We start from the raw sequence: 19534 nt of genomic DNA, 5'->3' as shown, positions 1-19534 counted from the left end.
TGCAGACAACATAGAAAGTTTGCCTTCACCCTTATGCCTTCAGCCTCTGCATATAAGATGGTGCAGGTTCTCATGTGCTTTGTTTTTTCTCTTGTTGAATCTCAGAAACAGCGAGTGAGGAAGAGTCGCCAGTGCCTTCTTGCTCTCATCGGAATAGTGAAAGCTCTATCCCAGAAGATCTTGGCAGTCTGGCTGCTGAGTCTGTCCCATCAGAGCCCATGGCCCATGGACAGCCAGAAAGCCCAGATCAGAGTACAGTTAATGAAGAAATGGCTTATTCTGAAGATTTCAAGTCCTCTACCTCGCCTGGAAAACTGGTGAGTGAGCTGTTGTGTCGTATGTACTCTTACACACTATCAGTGAAGTGGCAAGTACAGCCATCCCAGTTGTCAAAGTAGAGATTACACTGTTAACTAAATCTGTTTTCTGTGTTTGTGCTACCATGTCACATTACTGTGAGTAATCATTGTGATCAGACATGTGCTTTGAAGTCTTGAGGAAATACTGTTTCCGCACAGAGTTTAGATATTTTTAAACTTACGGGTAGTCTTGCGACGCATTTTGCGTACGTCACGTATGTATGCAGTGCTAAGTGGTGGAGCGCTGACCCAGTTTAGCAGAGTGAATTAGCTGTAGGCTAGCTTGTTGCCATTGTATGGATTCTTTGAGGCCATGGAAGCTATGCTCTGTTTTTCCACTTTGCCTTATTTGCAAGTAATGTATCCCAAAGTGTAGCTATGGGATGAAGAAGCAGACCTGTAACCTCATGCACGGTCCTTTGGGTTTCAGATTGTGTCTGCTTGCTGCTTCGTTCTGCCTTATTGTTCTATTCCAATTGTTATTTCTAGTTGGATGATAATTTTGATGAGTTTCATCCTGATAACTTTGCCCTGTGCTCAACAAGACAGAACCTGCAGGGTCTGTGGGGTAAAAGAACTGCTTATCCAGACTTACTACAAATACTTTCTCGGCAAATTTGCTGAGGAGATAAGAATAAAATGTCTAATGTGTGCCAGAGGTTATGTCCAAGGTGTTTTAAAGGTTTGTAGGATAATGTTGAAGCATTAAGCATCATTTTGGAAGAACATTTGCTCTTTGAATTTTTGCCTGACCTCAGAAAAATAGTGCTCTGTTGTTTCACTGATTCAAAATGTCATCTAGCACCCTTTACATGAAGTGGTTCATTTTATTAGTTTATTTACTAGGAGTTCCTATTGCTGCAGATGACACAAACGTATTGAACACTTGTGAGTCAGAGCCATGTCAGTTCACTTATGTGGTAGTAGAGTAGTCTAAGCAGGTTTACAGAAATCTAGGCTCAAAGAAAGCAGTCTGCTGTTGCTGGAAATCTAGGCTCAGAGTAAGCAGTCTGCTGTTGCTGCTCTTGCTCTTATTGTTTTATTGTCTAGCAAAGATTAAATTCTTATCAAGATTGTTATAGAGGTACCACTCAGATGTCCTCTCATCATGCTGTGCTTTCCTTGTAACTGGCTCCTGATGACAGTGATCTTTTACTTTCAAACTGCAATTACTTATTAATCCTTTTCTTCTCTCAGTCTCCTCCCAAAAGCGGCGTATCTGTATCAAAGCAAGACTCCAGCAAAGGCAGCCACAGAACTGGAGGACAGCTGCGTTCACCTGTGAAGTCCCACCAGACATCTCACAACTGGTCTGATGAATCTTTATCTATGACACAGTCAGGTAAGTGTGATATCCACTTGGGTTTAAATTGCTTTTTCAAAGCTTTTGCTTTTAACAAACTTGAAATGCAGACATAGATGTGGGGAGGCAGAAAATTCTTGGAAATTTCCTAGGCTTGGGGTTGGTGGGAGTATTTTCCCATTATGTAGTTTGATCTCTTCAGTTGAAGAAGATCTTAAGGGAAGAAGGTTTATACTTTATGTCTTCTTGTAGAAAGCAGTGCAAGTTCTGCAAGCACATATGAAGAAGAGTCAAAAGTTAAGGTGGTCCTAGGATTTAAAAATCCCTCCTTCTGCACCTGGCTCCAGAAGCAGAACAGCTCTATTATATGGCAATATGGGGGAGACTTTTGGGCCTGCTCTGCCATGTGCAGAATCAATGGATGCTTCAGGAGATAGGGGTTAATTTTTGGAGGTGGGTTTGGTCTGTGTGCAGTAAAATAGGACTTAAGGTGGCATTTTGAGCTATAAAATTTCCTGAATAGACTCATTATACCCTTTATCCAGTACCCAAGCTGGCTGCCAGTCAGTGCTGAGGGGAGGGATACTGGAAGTGAAGTGGTACAGAGCAGCCCTTTCCCTGCTGTGCTCTCAGTCATGCGAATTGCAGGGTTTCCTGAGCCACCACCCCGTGGGTCACCATCGTCCGCTCTGTTCACCTAGGAAGTCTGTTTTGACTCTTTCCATGCATTTAGTCTCTAGAACATCTTGTTTTCTAGAGTGCAGTTGATAGAGCACCACAAAATACTTGTTAGCAAAGGAGATAGCATAAAAAAAACCACCAAGAAGGAAAATGCTACGTCTTCAGTGGAAAAAGAATTAGCCGGTTCTCTTGTGTGTACTGGCTGTTGTTTGTGATGGTTGGTAGCTTAGTGTGAGAAACACCTACATATTTGACTGAGTAATCTGTGTTGGGCATTCTGTTTGGAGAGCAGTTTCCAACACAGTGGAGCTTTCAGCACTTTGATAAAGTTATTTTAAAGCTCTGACTCAGCAGTCATATAAGGAAGCCATTATGAAATGTAGAGCAGGCAACAGTGATCATGAAAATCAACTTGTGTAAAACGAACTACTGACAGTCTTTGATTTCAGATTCTAAAGAAAGGTATAAGAGGTGGGAAGGCGATCAGGATGGTGCTGGTTTCACAATAAATCATTCCATTGTAGAGACAAATGTTCTGGCCTGCTGAGTAGCAGTGAAGTCACTGCCCTGTCAGTCTGATGCATGCGTAGACAAGATCGTCAAAGATGAAAGCATGTGCAGATCTTTCCTTTATGAGTTGATCAAGAAATACTGTAATTACATAGTGGTCACTTACTGCTAGGGAGGAGCTGTTAATTACAGTGGCATCACTGATTAGCAAGTGAGATTCCATTCTTTTTGTTTGGGTTTTGTTTGGGTTTTGTTTTTTTTTTTTTTAATTCTTTAAATGGTTAACAACAGTTGTTAATGCAAAAAGAACACAGTAGTTTGATTGCATTTACTGGCTGTTGTTAAGAATGGAATCCTTCATCATGGTGGTTTGTTATGTTCAGAGATGAGATAGTTTAGGGAAATGTCAGCTGTTCCTGCTAGCTGACCAAAGCATATTGGTAACTGACTTTCTAAACTACTAAGTAAAGTAATTGGCATTTATGAGCATCCAGAAAACATTACCAGTGATACTGAGCATTAGAAAAACAAACCAGCTAAAACCCTCCTCTTAGAAGCGGCAGCTGTAGAAGAGGAAAGGGCACATCTGCTCAGGGAGGAGCTCCAGTAAGGCTGTGTCAGGTAAATACTTTGAAGAGTTTTTGATAGTTAATTTTGGTAACACAAATCTGGGACAAGAATCTTGTTTTGCACTATGTTGGTATGCATTTAAAACAAGAAGCAAGTGGACATGGTCAGGTGGGTGGGAAAAAACAACTTATGAGATACTGAGGCAGTCTCTCCGTAGACTCTGAGAGACTAAGAGGAAATAAGGAAAGCTCTTACAGCAGAAATAAGAAAATCAGCAGAGTTATTGGTAGAATTGGGTTACCATGCAGAGACTAGATCTGAGTAGCTGGGGACAGTGACAGTCTCTGCATTGTTCAGATTGACTTCTCTTGCAGCTGTTGGCCAGTCAGCTCTCTGTTTCAGAGATGTATTTAGTCTAGGTGACAGAAAATCTGCATGGGTCAGAAACTTATACTTGGTTTGAAGTCCACTGTCCCAAGTGACATTCTCATCAATGAAGTGTACTCTGCAACTTGAAACTCGATATTAATAATTGTGAGCCTTTGTTTCAGATATATATTTGGTGTGCCACTTTGAGCTATATTTTTAAATACATCAGAAAATTAATTTCTGCAGTACCCAACATGACAAGCAGCTAATGGTGAGGAGCATAAACATGTGGTTGGTGTGAATAAGCTTGGTATCAAGTTATTACATCAGTGCCTATCTCTTAAATTAAGCAAGATGCAACACCTTATATCTTACACACATAATAGTGTTTAGAATCTGAAATCCAACCTTAAGAACCTTACTATGTTAAATAATATGTTGACATTAAATTCTTTGACATTTTTCTTGGACTGTACTTTGTAATTACTGAGTGACTGTTTATTGCTTTGCTTGGAATTGTTTTGTGAACTGCAAGTTTGTAAAGACTAAAACTAAACTTTTTCAGAAACCACCTCTGATCAAAGTGACATCGAAGGACGCATCAGGGCCCTGAAGGATGAGCTACGGAAAAGGAAATCTGTGGTTTACCAGCTGAAAAAGGAGCAGAAGAAGAGACAAAAGGAGAGACTGAAGGCCCAGGAAGCCAGTTTGATCAAACAGCTGGAGGTTAGGAACAGAAGAAAGAAGGGCAAAATAACAGTTTATTAGCCTTGGATAAATCTTTATAGTGTGGATGTTGTTGGCAGAATATTGTTTCAACTGCTGTGAAAGATACATTGTTGTGATAGAAGTGTGACTATTACACAGAATCACAGAACAGTTTGGGTTGGAAAGGGCCTTGAAAATCCTTTCATTCCAGCCCCCCTGCCAGGAGCAGGGACACCTTCCACTAGACCAGGTTGCCCAAAGCCCCATCCAGCCTGGCTATTTAACCATTTCCAATCATGAGCCAAAGCCTTGAGGCAAAAATGCCATTCCCTTTTAAAATGTCTATCTGTAATGGGTTGCTAGCACTATTCTGGTAGGTGTATACACTTTACTGTCCTAGCTGGAATTAAAGATTAGTGCTCATGTAATTTGGTTTTGGAAGTAAAGTATTGAAATTTTTAGGATTTGCAGCTGTAGATCTTGGGAAAGTTAAATAGATTGGCTTAGAGAAACTGAGTGTATTCTTAATTCCTTTAATAGGTTTTGATTGTTGAATTCTAGTTTGTGGTTTAGTGTATTAACAGTGGAATTGTTTTTCTTGTGCAGTCGTATGATGAGTTTATCAAGAAGACTGAAGCAGAGCTGAGCCAAGATCTGGAGGCATCACCAACAGCCAAACCTCAGATTAAAACTCCATCCTCAGCTGCTGCTGAAAAACCTAAGATCAAGGCACCACCACTCCATAGGTAACTGGGATTTCTCCTTCTTTTTTGAGATTACTCTGGAACTGATTAGTGTTTTAGCCAAAACCATGGAAGCAGGGAGAGCTGTTAACTGCTCTGCCTTTTAGCACTGGACATTGACAGCATCCAATTGACCTATTTGCTGCTGTCACCAGACCCAAAACAGATAAGATTTACTGTGTCTGTAACCTTATGCACCTCACTTTTCTCCTGCCCAGTCTTTCAGGCTCTATTTTCAATTTTTTTTAAATAATTTTTTCAATCATAATTTTCTTTTGTGCAAGAATTCTGCCAGATACTTTGTGTGGATTATCAGCCTGAAGGCTTTTTTTTTTTTTCCATTTTGGTCACTCATTATGTCCACTGCACTGTGTGAGGCAATCCATTCATCTTTGTGACTTAAATCTGGTTTAGATCTTAGGTTTTAAAAGGTAAAGAATTCAGCTGATCTTCTGCACTTCCTACTGTATTTTCAAGTGTTTCATTTTCTCCAGCAGATGGTGCAATTTTGGTGCATCCAAATAAAAAAAAAACTAGCAGAAACAATGCAACTTTTTTCTTTTATTTTTTTTTTTCCTTTTTTTTTTTTTTTTTATTGAAAGAGATAAAGTTTGATTAGTCTGTTAAAAAAATTACTCTCCAGGACTTTCCAGACTCCTCTGTCCCCATTCCTATTTTCTAAGGTCACAGTATGTTGACAAAGCAAACTATTTATGTTATAATTATAATGCCACATTGGTGTGGTGTTACAATTATACATGCTTGTATTTCCATTTTTATCTATTAATAAAACCAACCAAACATCACCCTCTGGTGTAACTGTAACTCTTGCAATTTGATCTTTCCAATTTAGGCCTGAGACAGCTAAAAGCTGGAAATCACTGACTGAGTCAGAGAGATCCAAAGCGTCTTTGGAATCCATTTCAGAGCATGCAGGTATGTAACTGGAAGAACCCATTTATAGATTATGGTCTTGAAGACTGACTATTTTAAAACTCTTGAACCTTTTCCTTCTTGATTCATGAAGAGGTTTTAAGAGAGGATGGAGACTTCATCAAATGATAGTGATGGAGTTGTATTTTTTGCAGTTTTGTTTAGCAGAATTCAGCCTTTGCAGAGTACCCTGTGTATTCAGTATTTAGTTTGCTCTTTCTGTGGTTCATATGAAACCATATTTAAGTGACAACCTTTTTACTTTCTTTTGTTTCTTGTTCCTTTACCACTTGAGTTCAGATACTTTTCACTGTTTGGCTGTTGATGATTATCTCATTATCTCCCGTTCTGATCTTCATTGTATTTGTGGCTTGCAAACAAATAATTGAGTCCTTACCTTGGGATACTGGTTAAAGGAACAGAAGCAGAAAGAAAGCTTTATAACCCTGGAACTGAATGGAAGTTGCTCATGTTCATAGGACAGACAGAAGTTTATGTTTCCAAGGCACCAGTTTGTATCTTCTTTTAACACAGGAACCTTCATATTCATTTAGTTGCCTGTGATTGCAGTTTTCAGTAAAACAATGTGAGTTGTACAATCAGCTGAAATTCACTTTTTATTGTCATTTAAGATGCTGTGTCATCAAGAACCGAGAGATCTGTGTCTGTGCACACCAAGAAGGGGGCTGTGACAGGTGTCCCTGCAGGAGAACCTTCTGGAACAGCGTCCTTGGCTTTAGTGTTAACAAAGAGTTCCAGAGCGGCGTCTGGGGATTTCTCAGATAGTGTCCCCTCTTCAGCTCCTCTCCAAGATATGAAAGACATTAGCAGGATATCCCTTGAGTCAGTGGACAAAGTGGTAAATGCAACCAGTGTTGGTCCTACCATTAGCCATAAATCTGAGATTACAGAAGACCTGGAATACATAAAGTCAGAGGAATATGAGAGGGGAGGTTCTGATGTTAAGCCTGTGGAAAGTTCTGATGTCTTGCTGACGTTAGAGGAAGGACGGGAGAGTTCTCTGGATCGCTGCTCTGAAAACAAGCACTCGCAGAAGGAACTGTTAGATGTAGCTTTGGAAAGTCTTCATGATACAGAAGAAATCTTAGAACAGAGACAGTCAAATAAAGATGCTGTAAGTGGGTCATACATAGAGAATACTTCTCACAAACTCAGCAAATCTGCAGAGAAAAAAGGTGATCTGCTTTCAGAGCAGCTCTCAAGTCAAAAAGAGCCATCTTACCTTGAAGACTTTGAAGGATCCTCTTCCAGAAAACAAGCTTCAGCGGAAGAAACACTGCCTGAGGAACGCTACAAAGATGACTTTGAGGGATCCCTGCTCTCTGCTAACGGGGAGTCCCTGAGGGAGCAGTCCCAGCACACCCACACCAGCAGAAGCAGGTCCACCAGCCTGGGCAGCGATGGTGAAATCAGCGAGTGCCTCAGTGACAGGTCTCTCTCTGGCAGCATGCACTCAGAGAGGCTGCTGGAACTTAAGTCCCCAACAGAAATTCTGAAAAATACTGAACGTAGAGATGTGGAGCAAGAACAGGCTCCTGCTTGTTCGCCACTGTGGGCCTCGGCTTCAATCACAGAAGAAACAGATAATTTGTCCAATTTTAACATTGGAGATAGAGTACTTGTGAGTAAAGTCCAGCCTGGAACGTTGCGGTTCAAAGGGCTGACGAAATTTGCCAAAGGGTTTTGGGCTGGCGTGGAATTGGATAAACCTGAAGGGAACAATAATGGAACTTATGATGGTATTAAATATTTTGATTGCAGAGAAAAGCATGGTATTTTTGCTCCTCCTCAGAAAATCTCTCACATTACAGAAAGTATCGATAGCCATTTAGATACAAATAAGGATGATGAAGACTCATTCTTTGATGATAGACTGGAGAAACAACACGAAGCTGAGCAGAAAGATAAAGAAAGTTCCAAACCTGGCAAAGAAACTGAAAGCCAGAGCAGAAATGCAACAGAGAACTATTCTCAGGATAAAGCTCCTGTGAACACAGCTGTTTCAGAAGCCTCAGCTGAGGAAAGGGTTGATGAGGAGTTGTCATCTAAAGCAAACAGCATAAAAGAGATTTCTGTAGCTACTGGTTCATTTGCCCAAGAACAGTCAGTGGTAGATTACCTGAAGGATGCTGTAAAAGAGGAGGCCAGCCACACTCCTCTCACTTCTAGTCTTGTGGATGAGATTTCCGCTGTTCAGTTGGATGACGTGTCAGATTTCCTTTCTGAAAAACTGGAGAGGCAGAAGACACTGGGAGAGGAATGTGCTGAAAAGTTAGATGATCTCTCTCCTGGCATCGTGGAGAAGCCTGCTACTCCACTGCTGGATTTGCTGAGTAAAGAAAAGAACCAGTTAGAAGCACAGCTCAGCCTGCCTCTTAGAGAGGAAGAAAAATCAAAAGACCAACTGGAAAAGGTCAGTTTGCTGACTGATAGTCTACTAAGAGATTTTGTGAAAGACACAGTCAATCAGTTGCAGCAAATAAAGAAGATCAAGAATGAGAAAATCCAGCTCAGCAACCAGGAGCTCTGTGATGTGAAGGAGGAAGCCACTACCCCACCCCGGCAGGTTGAAAAGCAGATTCCAGACGGACTGAATAACTTCTTCCTAAGTTCTGATTTGGAAGATGACAGAGAAGAGCTTTCCTCTCCAGACATGTGTCCCAGACCAGTGAGTAGCAGACATCTTGTACTGATTTTAAGAGTTGATTGTGCCTTTGACTGGGGATGACTGAATCAGGAATGTGGTGTGGCACCGGTTTTCCTCCCAAGTTCTGTTGGATGATGTGGAGATTACCTGTGTGTTCTGTATGTGTCTCATACATTTTTGTGTATCCCAGTGCATGGCTTGTTCCGGTAGTCATTTATTGCCAACTACATCAGTAAAGCATTTAAAATGTAAGCTGAGTGAGACAACAGTGTGACACCACTTTCACGTTTGCTCTGTGGCTCTTGATTCGCAGGAGAGTCCCGTGTTTGGTGCCAGTGGCCAGGAGGAGCTTGCCAAGAGACTGGCAGAGCTGGAGCTCAACCGGGAGTTCCTGAGTGTGCTGGGAGATGATCAAGACTGGTTTGATGAGGACTATGGCCTGAGTTCCCGTAAGCTGCAGCAGAAGCAAGCTGAGGAACCAGCAGTGCTGCCCCAGGCGGAGCCGCAGAAGGTGCCGACAAAGCCCAGTGAGGAGGCTCTGGCCGTCCCTCACACTGCAGTGGAGGTGGAAGGGATGGTGCATGCAGCAGCTGAGGAACTCTGGAAACTGAAGGAGCTGGGTCACGATCTTCAAAGCTGCAGCCTTAAAACAGATCTTAGCGGTACCCTCCAAGAGCAGGACACAGACACCATAAACAAGCAGGTTTATAGAAAGGTACGGTCTTCAGACATTTTGGTCTTGCCCTTTGAAAGTTTATCATGGACAAAAGAAGCCATGCCTTCTATTTCTTCCTTTGTTCAGGTGGTATTTGATTTAACAAGAGAGATCTTTGGGGAAATCTTTGCTGAGGATCCTAATCTGAATCAGCCCATTTGGATGAAACCGTGTAGGATTGCATCTGCTTATTTTCGCCGAGTCAAAGATCCCAATGATCTGGATGAAATCAAGGTAGGAAGAAGTCTTTGTTGAGCAGGGAAAGTAAGATGAAAAACACTGAACTGGTGTTTAGCTGGGTGTTAGAAGATCATGAGAACTATATCCAGCAAGAGATGAGTTGAGAAAAGAAAGGAGATTACCAGCCTGAAAGAAAATATGTCAGAATGGTCCTTTTTTACTCAACAGATTGGCCTCCCTGTCCTTATGACTGCTCCTGGTTGTTTTTAAATCTCAGTCCTCTGTACAGATCTGCCAGGGTGACCTTGATCTTATAAAATTGGTATGCTGACAGCCTGCTGCTGTAGCAGATTTCTGGGGAGCTCTGTATGGCTAAATTGGAATGGGTCCAACGGTAGGGTTGGGCCAAATGGGATGAGCTAGATTTTTCACTCAGACACACACACACACCTATGCCAGCCTCTCTGAGGACAGCAGGAGCTGCCCAGAGGAACCCAAAATCTGACTAGTGAGGGCATTGTTGTATTTGACAAGCCAGAGGCCTCCATGTTATCAGTGGTAGCACTCAAGGAAGGACAAAATCGCAGAGCCTGGGGGACAAACGAGAGCTTGGCTGGACGTAGGTTAAACTTGCAGGGCTCCATTGGGAAAAAACCTGTCTCCTTTAAAGCCCTCCACAAAAAACCTTCCATATGGCTCATCAGGACACAAATGAAAACTTTCTTCTGAAATTGACGGGGTTGACTAAATTTTGATTAACCTGCTGAAGATACAGCATATTAACTGTGTAGAAAAGCAGAGCAAAGAAAGAAATAGTATCTAAATCACTCTGTTAGTTGAGAAGACTTTCAAAAGCATGTGGCTGGGGACAGCGGGGCTACAGGACAAGGGCACCAAGTTCCCACTCTGCTTTTCTTTAGTATTTTCCCATGAAATAAATTGTCAGAATCTTCTGTTTGTGTACCGTTGAAAGTGTCTGTTCTCAAGGCTGCTGCAGCAGTGATTGTCTTGTTTACCCCCACCTCCCATCTCTGGGTTTAATAATTGTCCTGCCAGCTGATGTGAATTCTATAGTCTGACTTTATAGGGGAGCTGTTTTGTGCACACCTTTAATTTCCTAGCTCAAATGTGATAAATCTCACCTTTACTGTTCTGTAGAACTTCATTGCAGCTGAAGTACTGAAGTTGTTCAGCCTGAGGAAAGAGCCTAATCACAAAACAGACTGGCAGAAGATGATGAAATTTGGGCGGAAGAAACGAGACCGGGTGGATCACATACTGGTAAGTGGATGAAAATAACCAATCCTGTCAGGTGCTGTCCACCAGATTGAAGTGTGGCAATGTGAGTGATTTTTCAGTATTCAGTCGTGCTGCTTAAAAAATACAAAGTGTACATGAGGTGTCAGCAGTCCAGTTGCAGTGAGGGAAGGTGACTTGAGTTAATTCTGCCTACTCATTTGACTGCGGTATAAATTCACTCACTCCCAAAAAGTCTAAAGCATGAATTTCCAGAAGGAAACACTGAAATATTTGACTGAGAGTAACCTTTTCTTTGAGAAGGGAATAATGTTTTTCCTCTTACTTTAATTTAAAATATTTTTATTTTGAAGTAATATTATTTAATTTGAGACAGTGATACAGAGAATGTAATTAAACTAGTGAATGCAACTGCCACTGGGGCAGTGTTAAAACTGCCCAAGATGAAGCATGTTTGGCTGTGTATAGTTTTTGAAAGTTATTTTGTTGGCTTGTATTGCCAGGATGATTAACATCTTTATTGGCTGTAATGATAGTGAAGGTTCTGCTTGGGAATATGAGTCGTCATTAACGCTGTGCTTCACTTAATTACACCTGGAATTGATTCCACACAATGAGCACATACAAATTTGGAGTCGTGGGTCCTGTGGTCTTTTAATTGCCCATCACTGGAGGGTTTCCAGCACAGGGGTTTAACTGTATGTAAATAGAATATCTATTTATGGAATATCTATTTACATCTGTTTATATATGTAAAACTATATCTTACATATAATTTAACTATATGTAAATAGAATATCTATTTATAGATCCCAATACATCCTGATACACTTGATTCTGGGATGTAAAGGTTGTTAAAGCATACACAAAAAGGTTCTATGTTTAGATCCCCAAAGGAACAAATATTACAGCTATTATGCATGCGTACCAACTTCCTAATTTTTTTTGCAACATAGCCAGAAAGAAAGAGTCCTGACTGGAAAAATTTGTTCTAGTTGAAGGCATCCAGAATGCTTCAGGTGAGGTTTGAAGTTCAGACAATCCAGTCTGTGATTTACGTGCAGACCCAGACATCAAAGATTAATGGAGCTTTGACAACTTTGGCCTAATAAATAATGTGTTTAATTTTATTTTGTTCTCACCAGAATATGGTAATAAAACTTCAGCTGAAGACTGGGAATAACTCTGAAGGTTGCAGCATACCATGCTTTAGGAATAAGGCAGTCTCGGGCATTTCTTACAAATTTATACTGTGATGTGAGGCACTATCAGAGGAACTTTTAACTGAAAACCTAAGGGGAGATAGTGGTCAGTTTCTCTTGCCTTATTTTATTGAAATCTCTATGAAGCATGAAGTATCAGGGACAGCTTTTTCTGTCTCCTAGTCAACCCCAGCTTAAGGTCATGAGTTCTTGGTAACACAGATCCAAGGCCAGAAGAGGGTTTACAGGTGCAAGACCTGCTGCCTATCCCCAGTAGCTCATGGGGTAGCCCTAAACTGGGAGGCCAGTTTTAGGATTCTCCACATTTTGTTGAAAGTGTATTCAAGTAGTACAAGAGAGCAGTTTCCTGAAAGAGAAGATGAGATGGTTTTTGTAGGTTTAGGTGCTGTAGAATCGTCTTTGAAAATCACAATTCAAAGTACTTTGTTCCAGTTTCTGTGAAGATGTCGCCAGTATACACCAGTGCAGTGTGTAGGGGATGTCATGTGAATACGTACATGAACTGATTGATTCTCCGCATTCTTTTGATGCTTGCAAAGACAATGACTGCTGAAACGAAACGTGATCTTTTTAAAGGAGACATGAACATTCTTAGGCTTCTGTTACTTGCATTTAAACTTAGAGCACAGTTTCTTCCCGGTTTCTTCTTTTCCATTTTAAGTCTAGTTAACCTTAAAATGAAAACAGTCCTTCACAGTTTTCTCTTGAGACAACTGTAGTTTAGTGATATTGAGAAGATTGAACACACCTGAGTGTTCAGTACTGTCTGACTCAGGAGTTGGGTGTGACTTTTATTTCTTCTGTAGACACAGAAACAAATGCCAGGCTGTTTTACTGAGCTTACTCTCCCTGATTATGCCAGGATGCACCGTTCTGGGTTTATCACATTAAACCCTATTCCCAGTGGAAGGTTCACCCCTGTGGGAAGGGGCACAGCAGGAGAAGCAGCACTGGTGATCTCAGTGGCACTGGGACCTGTGGATTGACTGTCACGGGGGGAACAGGATGGATTAATCCTTTGCCTCCTTGCTCTGCCTTCAGCTTTGCTACTTCCTCCAGTTGCTGCACTTTTAGTTGCATTTTCACTTTAGTCTGTGCTTTCCCAGCATTGACACCAATGTGGTGAGTCATGTTTTAGTGCCAGTGACAAAAGAACATCTTCCTCTTCTCCTTTTTGCAGCATTCTTTTTGTCTTCAATCAGGCATCTCTGTCCTCAGAAAGGATTTCTATTGGGCTTCTTCAGGGATCCCTCTGATCTGCTGGATATTTGCTCCAGTTACTAACATTTACAGCAAATCTTGGCTTTCAGTAAACAAGTACAGGAGATTCACATTTATGAAAAGCTACTTCGTTTAAAATCAAGTTAAAGGAGTGTCTAAGTGTTTGCTTTCTTCCCTTCTTGTCCCTTGGTGTTTTTCCTTTATCACGTGTGCCATCTGTGCTTTATGGAGAATGTCAAATGTACATTCTGGTACATCAGAGCCAGCATCTTTCAAAACCTGTTTCAAACTACACCAAGAACCCTCATACCTCCTTATTTAAGTTCAGGTGCTGACAGTAGGTTGTTTCCACTCCTTTTTTTTCCGCTTGGGTCTTCAGCCAAAACTCCCTGTGCTGATCTGTTTGCATGGGGCTAAAACAAACTCTGCCATTGCTTTCCCTGCCAGCCCCCCTTCTCTTTTATCTGGAGCTTGAGAAAGCAGAGCTCACGTGATACTGCCAAACCTATGTGTTTGCTTTTCACACCTGAGGAGCCTGCCAGCAGAGTGCTGAAAAGTAGTTGATCTTCTGACCTGTTGATTTAAGAGCCAGAATGTTTCTCTCTGTACAGAAACTCTGCAACAAAGCAGGGCTGTTCTAACAGGCTGGCTTAATTGTAAAGCTGGAGGTGCCACTGCTGCAGCACTCCAGATCCAAACCCAAGAGGAGTGCTCAATAAGAAGAGACTGAAAGGCTGCTTGTATGCTGTGCCTTAAGGTTTCCAGGCACTCCGAGGGCAAAGGGCTGTGAGAATGCACCTGCCTGCCTACCTCCTGCTGGCCTTCTTCCAAGACACTACTTTATATCTGGTTGCTTATTCTTTTCAGTCTCACAAATAGTCCACTGACTCGTTAAAGTAGTAGTTTATTTTAGAGATATTCGTGTATTTGAACAGGAATATCAAGAAATCAAAACATGCTAAGTCACTCTCTAAAGTTCCTTCTGTTTACATTACCTTATGTGGGTTTTTTTAGGCGCTGTGACATGTACTAGATGGCCAGCAGGATCATGTGACCATGTTATCTCCTGGCTTTCCTATTGTGTGCATACCCCCCCCCTTTTATTTTTTTAAATAAGAAGTGTGCATACAAAAAAAAGAAAGGCGCAGAGGAAAAAAATACCACAGAGCCTTCTGCATTTCACTGTTATTTTATCTTTTCGTGTAGGGTGGAATTCAGTTTCATTAAAACTGTAGTTTTCCTGACTTTACCTAAGTGAAGTGAAGTTTCTTTCTGGTATAGAGATCTTGCTTTCTGGTATCAAATTCATGAAATTTTATTTTGTCATGAGAAAGTGCAAAGGACTGAAGACAAGGCAAAGCCTATTTCCATGCAAGCCATGATAGTTGTCAAATATTAAAGAAATGGTCTCAATTACTTAGGAGCAGGTTGTGGTAACACAACAAATGGATCAAACCTTTTCCAGACAAAGGTTTGCAACTGCCTTGGCTCAGATGGTGCAGGCAGGGCTGCAAAGCAGCACAGCAGTTTCCACACGTGTTCTGAATACACTATAAACAAGACTTGCCTGCAGCTGAAAATTGCACATTCTCGCAGTTTTCCAAAAGTATGCTCGAGGAAGTCCTCCTAATGCCGAAGGAAATTGTGCACTCTGCCTCTGAGAGGGGGGGGAATGATACAGGCAAGAGAAAATTAATCATTGATACTGTTTTTCTTTCTGGTGCTCTTAAACATCCAGCCTTTTCTCTGCCTGGATCAAGTACCTTCTCCTCTCTTGCTTACTTTTACTTCTTTATCTTTCCATGTATCTCTTTTTGCTGCTAGAGCACAGTAAAGAAATTGTCTCATCACACAGTTGTCAGGGAGACAGAATAAACAGCACCTTAGTTTGGATCTGGACATTAGGGTTTGTTCAAAGCCAGTGAGATCAGAGCTTTTACTTTTAACCTGATCGATTATTTTGCTCACTCGCAAAACACCCCCAGTGTTACTTTCACTAAGTCTTGACTTCACTTTTCAGCTGTGGAGTTGCTGCTGGCCTGGGAGGGTTGGGCAGAAAATCCTGTCAGTCACTGTGATGCGGCTGCTCCAGGTTACCAGCCTCGGATGTCATCACTCCAGGCATCCCCTGGCATTTGCCTCCACCTACTTCCTTCGTCTTCAGGATCTTCCCACACTTCCAGGATCTTTCCTGCAGTAGCCATCTTCTCCTTCTCCCTTGGAGCCTCCTGTTGTTTTTTCCCAAATCACTTCAGCTTTTAGGGAATCCTTTTTCAGCATCACCTCTTTTTTTCATGACCCCTGTCTCTTTATTTTCCTTGTCTAAATAGTCTGTGAAGCAGACACACAACACATGATCAGTCTGAAAATTGCTGCTTCTATCTCGTGCCTCTTTATTGATGGGAAGACTTGGGACACGCTGCTGTTTATTTTATCAGAATTTACAACCAGCACATACAGGTTGCAGGCAGCACATTTCTGTGTGAGAGTTCAGGAGTCTCTTTCAGACATTCACCCCCACACAAACCCACACCCAATTATCTACCACTTGTTAGCTTTCCATTTCTATTACTTTTCACCTACAGCACTCCTTCAGAGTTTGATTGCAAACAATGTTGCTTCTTCCTTATTAGTAACAAGCTAATGAAGCCATTAATGCCTGGTCCTTGACAGCTGTGTGGGAAAGAGTCTGCAGATTGGCTGTGGTAGCACAGATTTGTGAGCAGGCAGCGTGACTCTTCCAAAGCTGTTTTCAGGATGAGGTCCCTGCCCCTCTCCCCAAGCTCTCTTGAGAGAGAGAGAAAGGAGCTGTCAGCCTGAAGCCCCGTGTCTAACCAGGGCCTTCTGAATGGCTGCAAACCCTGCAGCAGTGCCAGCTCCCTGGGGTTCCCATAGCAGCCTTTTTTTGGGCTTCACACTGTGCTGGGGTTATTGAATCATCACTGTGCCACAGCAGCTGTCAGCTTCAAAACAGACCAGTTTCTGGGAGGTTTAGCTTCAGGCAAAAGGAGGAGAGTGTGTTTGGGCTATGGTTCATGTTCTGGCTCAGAAATCAGCACTATTGCATACTGATCCTGGGTTAATGGATTTTTCAGTATGTTTAACCTTAGTTTGGCAGTGAGTAGGTGTCTGCCCCGCTTGTACACTGTAAATGTATTTTGAGTTCAGAATGTAAGATCTATGGGCAAAGGAGGTTTCTGCTGAAGCTGAGCAGAGACAGAGCTTTCAACAGGTTTTCTTTCTCATTTTAAATATCAGTGATGTTTGCACTGATTCCTTCCTTTCTAAAAAGTTTGAGCTGTGTTGAGGTTTGTTTGTAATACTGAAATGGTCAGTAAGACAAATTTTTAATAACTTTAATTGAAGACATCCAGTTTGGAGAGACTCTCAATAAGACTTGATTTGCTGAATGAAATTACATATTTCAGTCTGATACTAAACCATCTCTTTGTCAGTGAGCAGTAAAAGGGGATTTTCTTTGTCAACAGTGTAATAGCTGAAGGAAATAAGCACTCTTTGAATGTATTGGTACAAAATTCCATTTGTAGTAATACTGTCAAATCCAGCAAAGTGTGGAGTATTCTTTGCAAACGAGTTGTAATGCTGTCTTATAACACATGCAAGCATTTTGTCTTCCTATGCAGAAGAATTGGAAATTAGTTGTTTCCCTAAAGTATTCTTACTATATTCTAAACTGAACTGCAGTGAAATCTTTTCTTTTTCCCCTTTTCCTGTTCAAGGCCTTTCCATTATTTCTTACTAGTTTAAGCCTCATGGAATCAGCTTCTTGTGAAAACATAATTAGGGACTAATTAATTAATAGAGCTTCTGCTGTTGGCCAGGAACATTCCATTAGCTGAGTCCTTTCAAGTGAAAAACTTCTGCAGGAATTTGAAAGCCTTTAAAGTGGATGCTACAGTGAAAAGCAGAAAACATTCCTACAGTGAAATAGCCTGGTTCAAACAGATCTGTGTTCGTTTTGCTATTCCAAGCGTTTCCTGTAATCTCTTACAAAGACAGATATGTTGTTGGCAGATACACTCTGCTTTGGATTCTTTCTGGAACTTTGAGGCAATATTATTTTAAAGCAACAGAATTGTAATGTTTTTATTGCCTTTCTACCCTCCAAGGTGCAGGAGCTCCATGAGGAAGAAGCACAGTGGGTGAACTACGACGAGGATGAGCTGTGTGTAAAGATGCAGTTGGCAGATGGGATCTTCGAGGCCTTAATCAGAGACACTGTTGATGTACTGAACCAGATAAACAAGAAACAGCGGAGGCTGCTGCTTGTCTGACAGTGCTGAAGTGAGCTCAGAGCTGCCAACCACGGAGTCACAGGCCTCTCTGACTCCTGACCTGCTCTCCTCCCTGCACGTGCTGCGGCTGGACTTCCCACCCATGGGGTTCCCAGGCAGTTCAGATGGGATGAAAAGAACCTCAACTGGCTGCCAAGACCTCACACCAGATTTACTGTTTGGAACAAGCTGATCCCTCACTTGAGGCTGCTTTGAGGAGTGCTCCAGACTGTTCATGTGCCAATGCAGTTATGTCACATAACTGTCAGCAGCTGCCCGGGGCCCTGGCCTGGGGCTTTGTCATGTTTGGTCTGTTCCCTGAAAGGGGGTTGGGTTAAGTTGGGGTATTGGCTGTTTTGCCAGAATGGTGGTCAGCCATCAGTACTCAACTTGGCTTTAGAAATGTGAGTAATTTGGAGAAGCAACAGTTTAGTCAGGTTTTGGTCATAAACAGAGACTTACCGTACTGAACAGCGTTATAATCTTAACACGTCTTCTCCTGCAGCCCTGACGATGTGCATCAGTTCCCTCTGCTTCAGAGCCTATTTAATTCACTTCTCCGTGAAGCTGGTTTTCATCTTTCTTCTGTGATGTGGTACTGAGCATGGTGCCAGCCCAGTCCAGGGAAATTAGATGATGTTGCTTCTTGCCTACAAGTAAAGAATTCTTGCTGCTTTGCTCCGAGGCGGAGCAAGATAAAGCCTGCCTAATGTCAAGCGTGAAAGATGAGCCCGTGGACAACTTTCCTCCTACCGTGTAGCACTTCTCTTCCTGGAGCACCAGCTGCTCCCAGATAATGGATACTCAGGATTTTCTCAGGCACGAGACATGCAGGAGTGGAAAACATTTCCTCACAAAAATTTGGCCTTCAATGCCTCAGCTTTCTCCCTTACTGTCACCTAATGAATTGGAGAAGCTGTTACTTGAACAATTCAGAGAACAGAGTGTATTCACCAAAGAAAGTGGTGTCTGGTGCTTGACTGTCTGCATGTTTTGTGCTTGTGGGTTTTTTATTTATTTTCAGATAATTTATTAAGTGGATTACAGGAGAGTGTCCTGTGCAGTTGGCTGCACTGTCTTGTGTTTTGAGACAGACGAACTTGAGAGAGCATCTGGTTTGGAAACTTCCAGAGCCCCATATTCCTTACACAAAACCTCCAGCTTCATGAGGCAGATACGAGGGGAGTGAAGGTAGGAAGAGCCAAACCTCAGTGACCAACAGTGGGTTGCAAAGACAGGTTTAGGAGTGGAGCTTGAAAACCAAAACACCTGCTTTGGAGACGATGGAGAGGTGAGGGGGCTGAGCTGAAAATTCATGTGAAAATTCCCAGCTCTTTCTTTTCCCTTCCTTTCCCAGAGCTTCTGCACCATATTATGTGGTTGATTTGGTGCTGGATTCATCTGCAGTGTCGTTCTGCTGAGTGCTGGTACCTGGCCTGTTCTTCCTGTTCTTGTGTTTTTCTTGGAGGAACACGGACAATCGGGGGTCAAAAGTTGATGCCTTAATAGTGGGTGTCCCTGTTTGCTAACCTGGGACAAGACCCAGAGGAAAGTCAGATTCTCCAGGCACAGGAGTGTAGACAGACTCTTTGAAGCCCTCAGAGGTGCCCCAAAGATGCTGCAGCCCACAACAGGCATGGTGGGGAGATCTCAACTGTTTCATTCATCTGCTTGGTTCTTGGGCTTCCTGCTGGTGCATAACTCTGCTACTGCTCCAGTTTGGTTTCTCTTTTCCACCTTTTTTTTTTTTTTTTTTTTTTTTTTTTTTTTTTTTTTTTTTTTTGTGGGGAGGGGGATTT

At 42.0% G+C, this 19534-nt stretch overlaps 1 protein-coding gene across 2 annotated transcripts in view; it reads left to right on the top strand.

The window, feature by feature from the left end:
* Positions 1-19478, top strand: part of CEP350 (centrosomal protein 350) — a 67436-nt gene extending 47958 nt beyond the window's left edge. For both annotated transcript variants that reach the window (XM_066192138.1, XM_066192139.1), the window contains 10 exons: positions 106-317; positions 1557-1701; positions 4358-4518; positions 5107-5246; positions 6097-6179; positions 6809-8865; positions 9158-9559; positions 9647-9793; positions 10898-11020; positions 17571-19478. In XM_066192138.1, coding sequence (XP_066048235.1) covers positions 106-317; positions 1557-1701; positions 4358-4518; positions 5107-5246; positions 6097-6179; positions 6809-8865; positions 9158-9559; positions 9647-9793; positions 10898-11020; positions 17571-17735 — 3635 coding nt within the window. In that variant the 3' untranslated portion in view covers positions 17736-19478. The remainder of the gene's footprint in view (positions 1-105; positions 318-1556; positions 1702-4357; positions 4519-5106; positions 5247-6096; positions 6180-6808; positions 8866-9157; positions 9560-9646; positions 9794-10897; positions 11021-17570) is intronic.
* The last annotated feature ends 56 nt before the right edge of the window (positions 19479-19534 follow it).

This window comes from Chamaea fasciata, unplaced genomic scaffold (assembly GCF_029207755.1).
Source record: "Chamaea fasciata isolate MVZ Bird 193981 ecotype frontalis unplaced genomic scaffold, bChaFas1.0.hap1 SCAF_10, whole genome shotgun sequence".
Lineage (NCBI taxonomy): Eukaryota > Metazoa > Chordata > Aves > Passeriformes > Sylviidae > Chamaea > Chamaea fasciata.
This window is presented reverse-complemented; position numbering and strand designations above follow the sequence as displayed.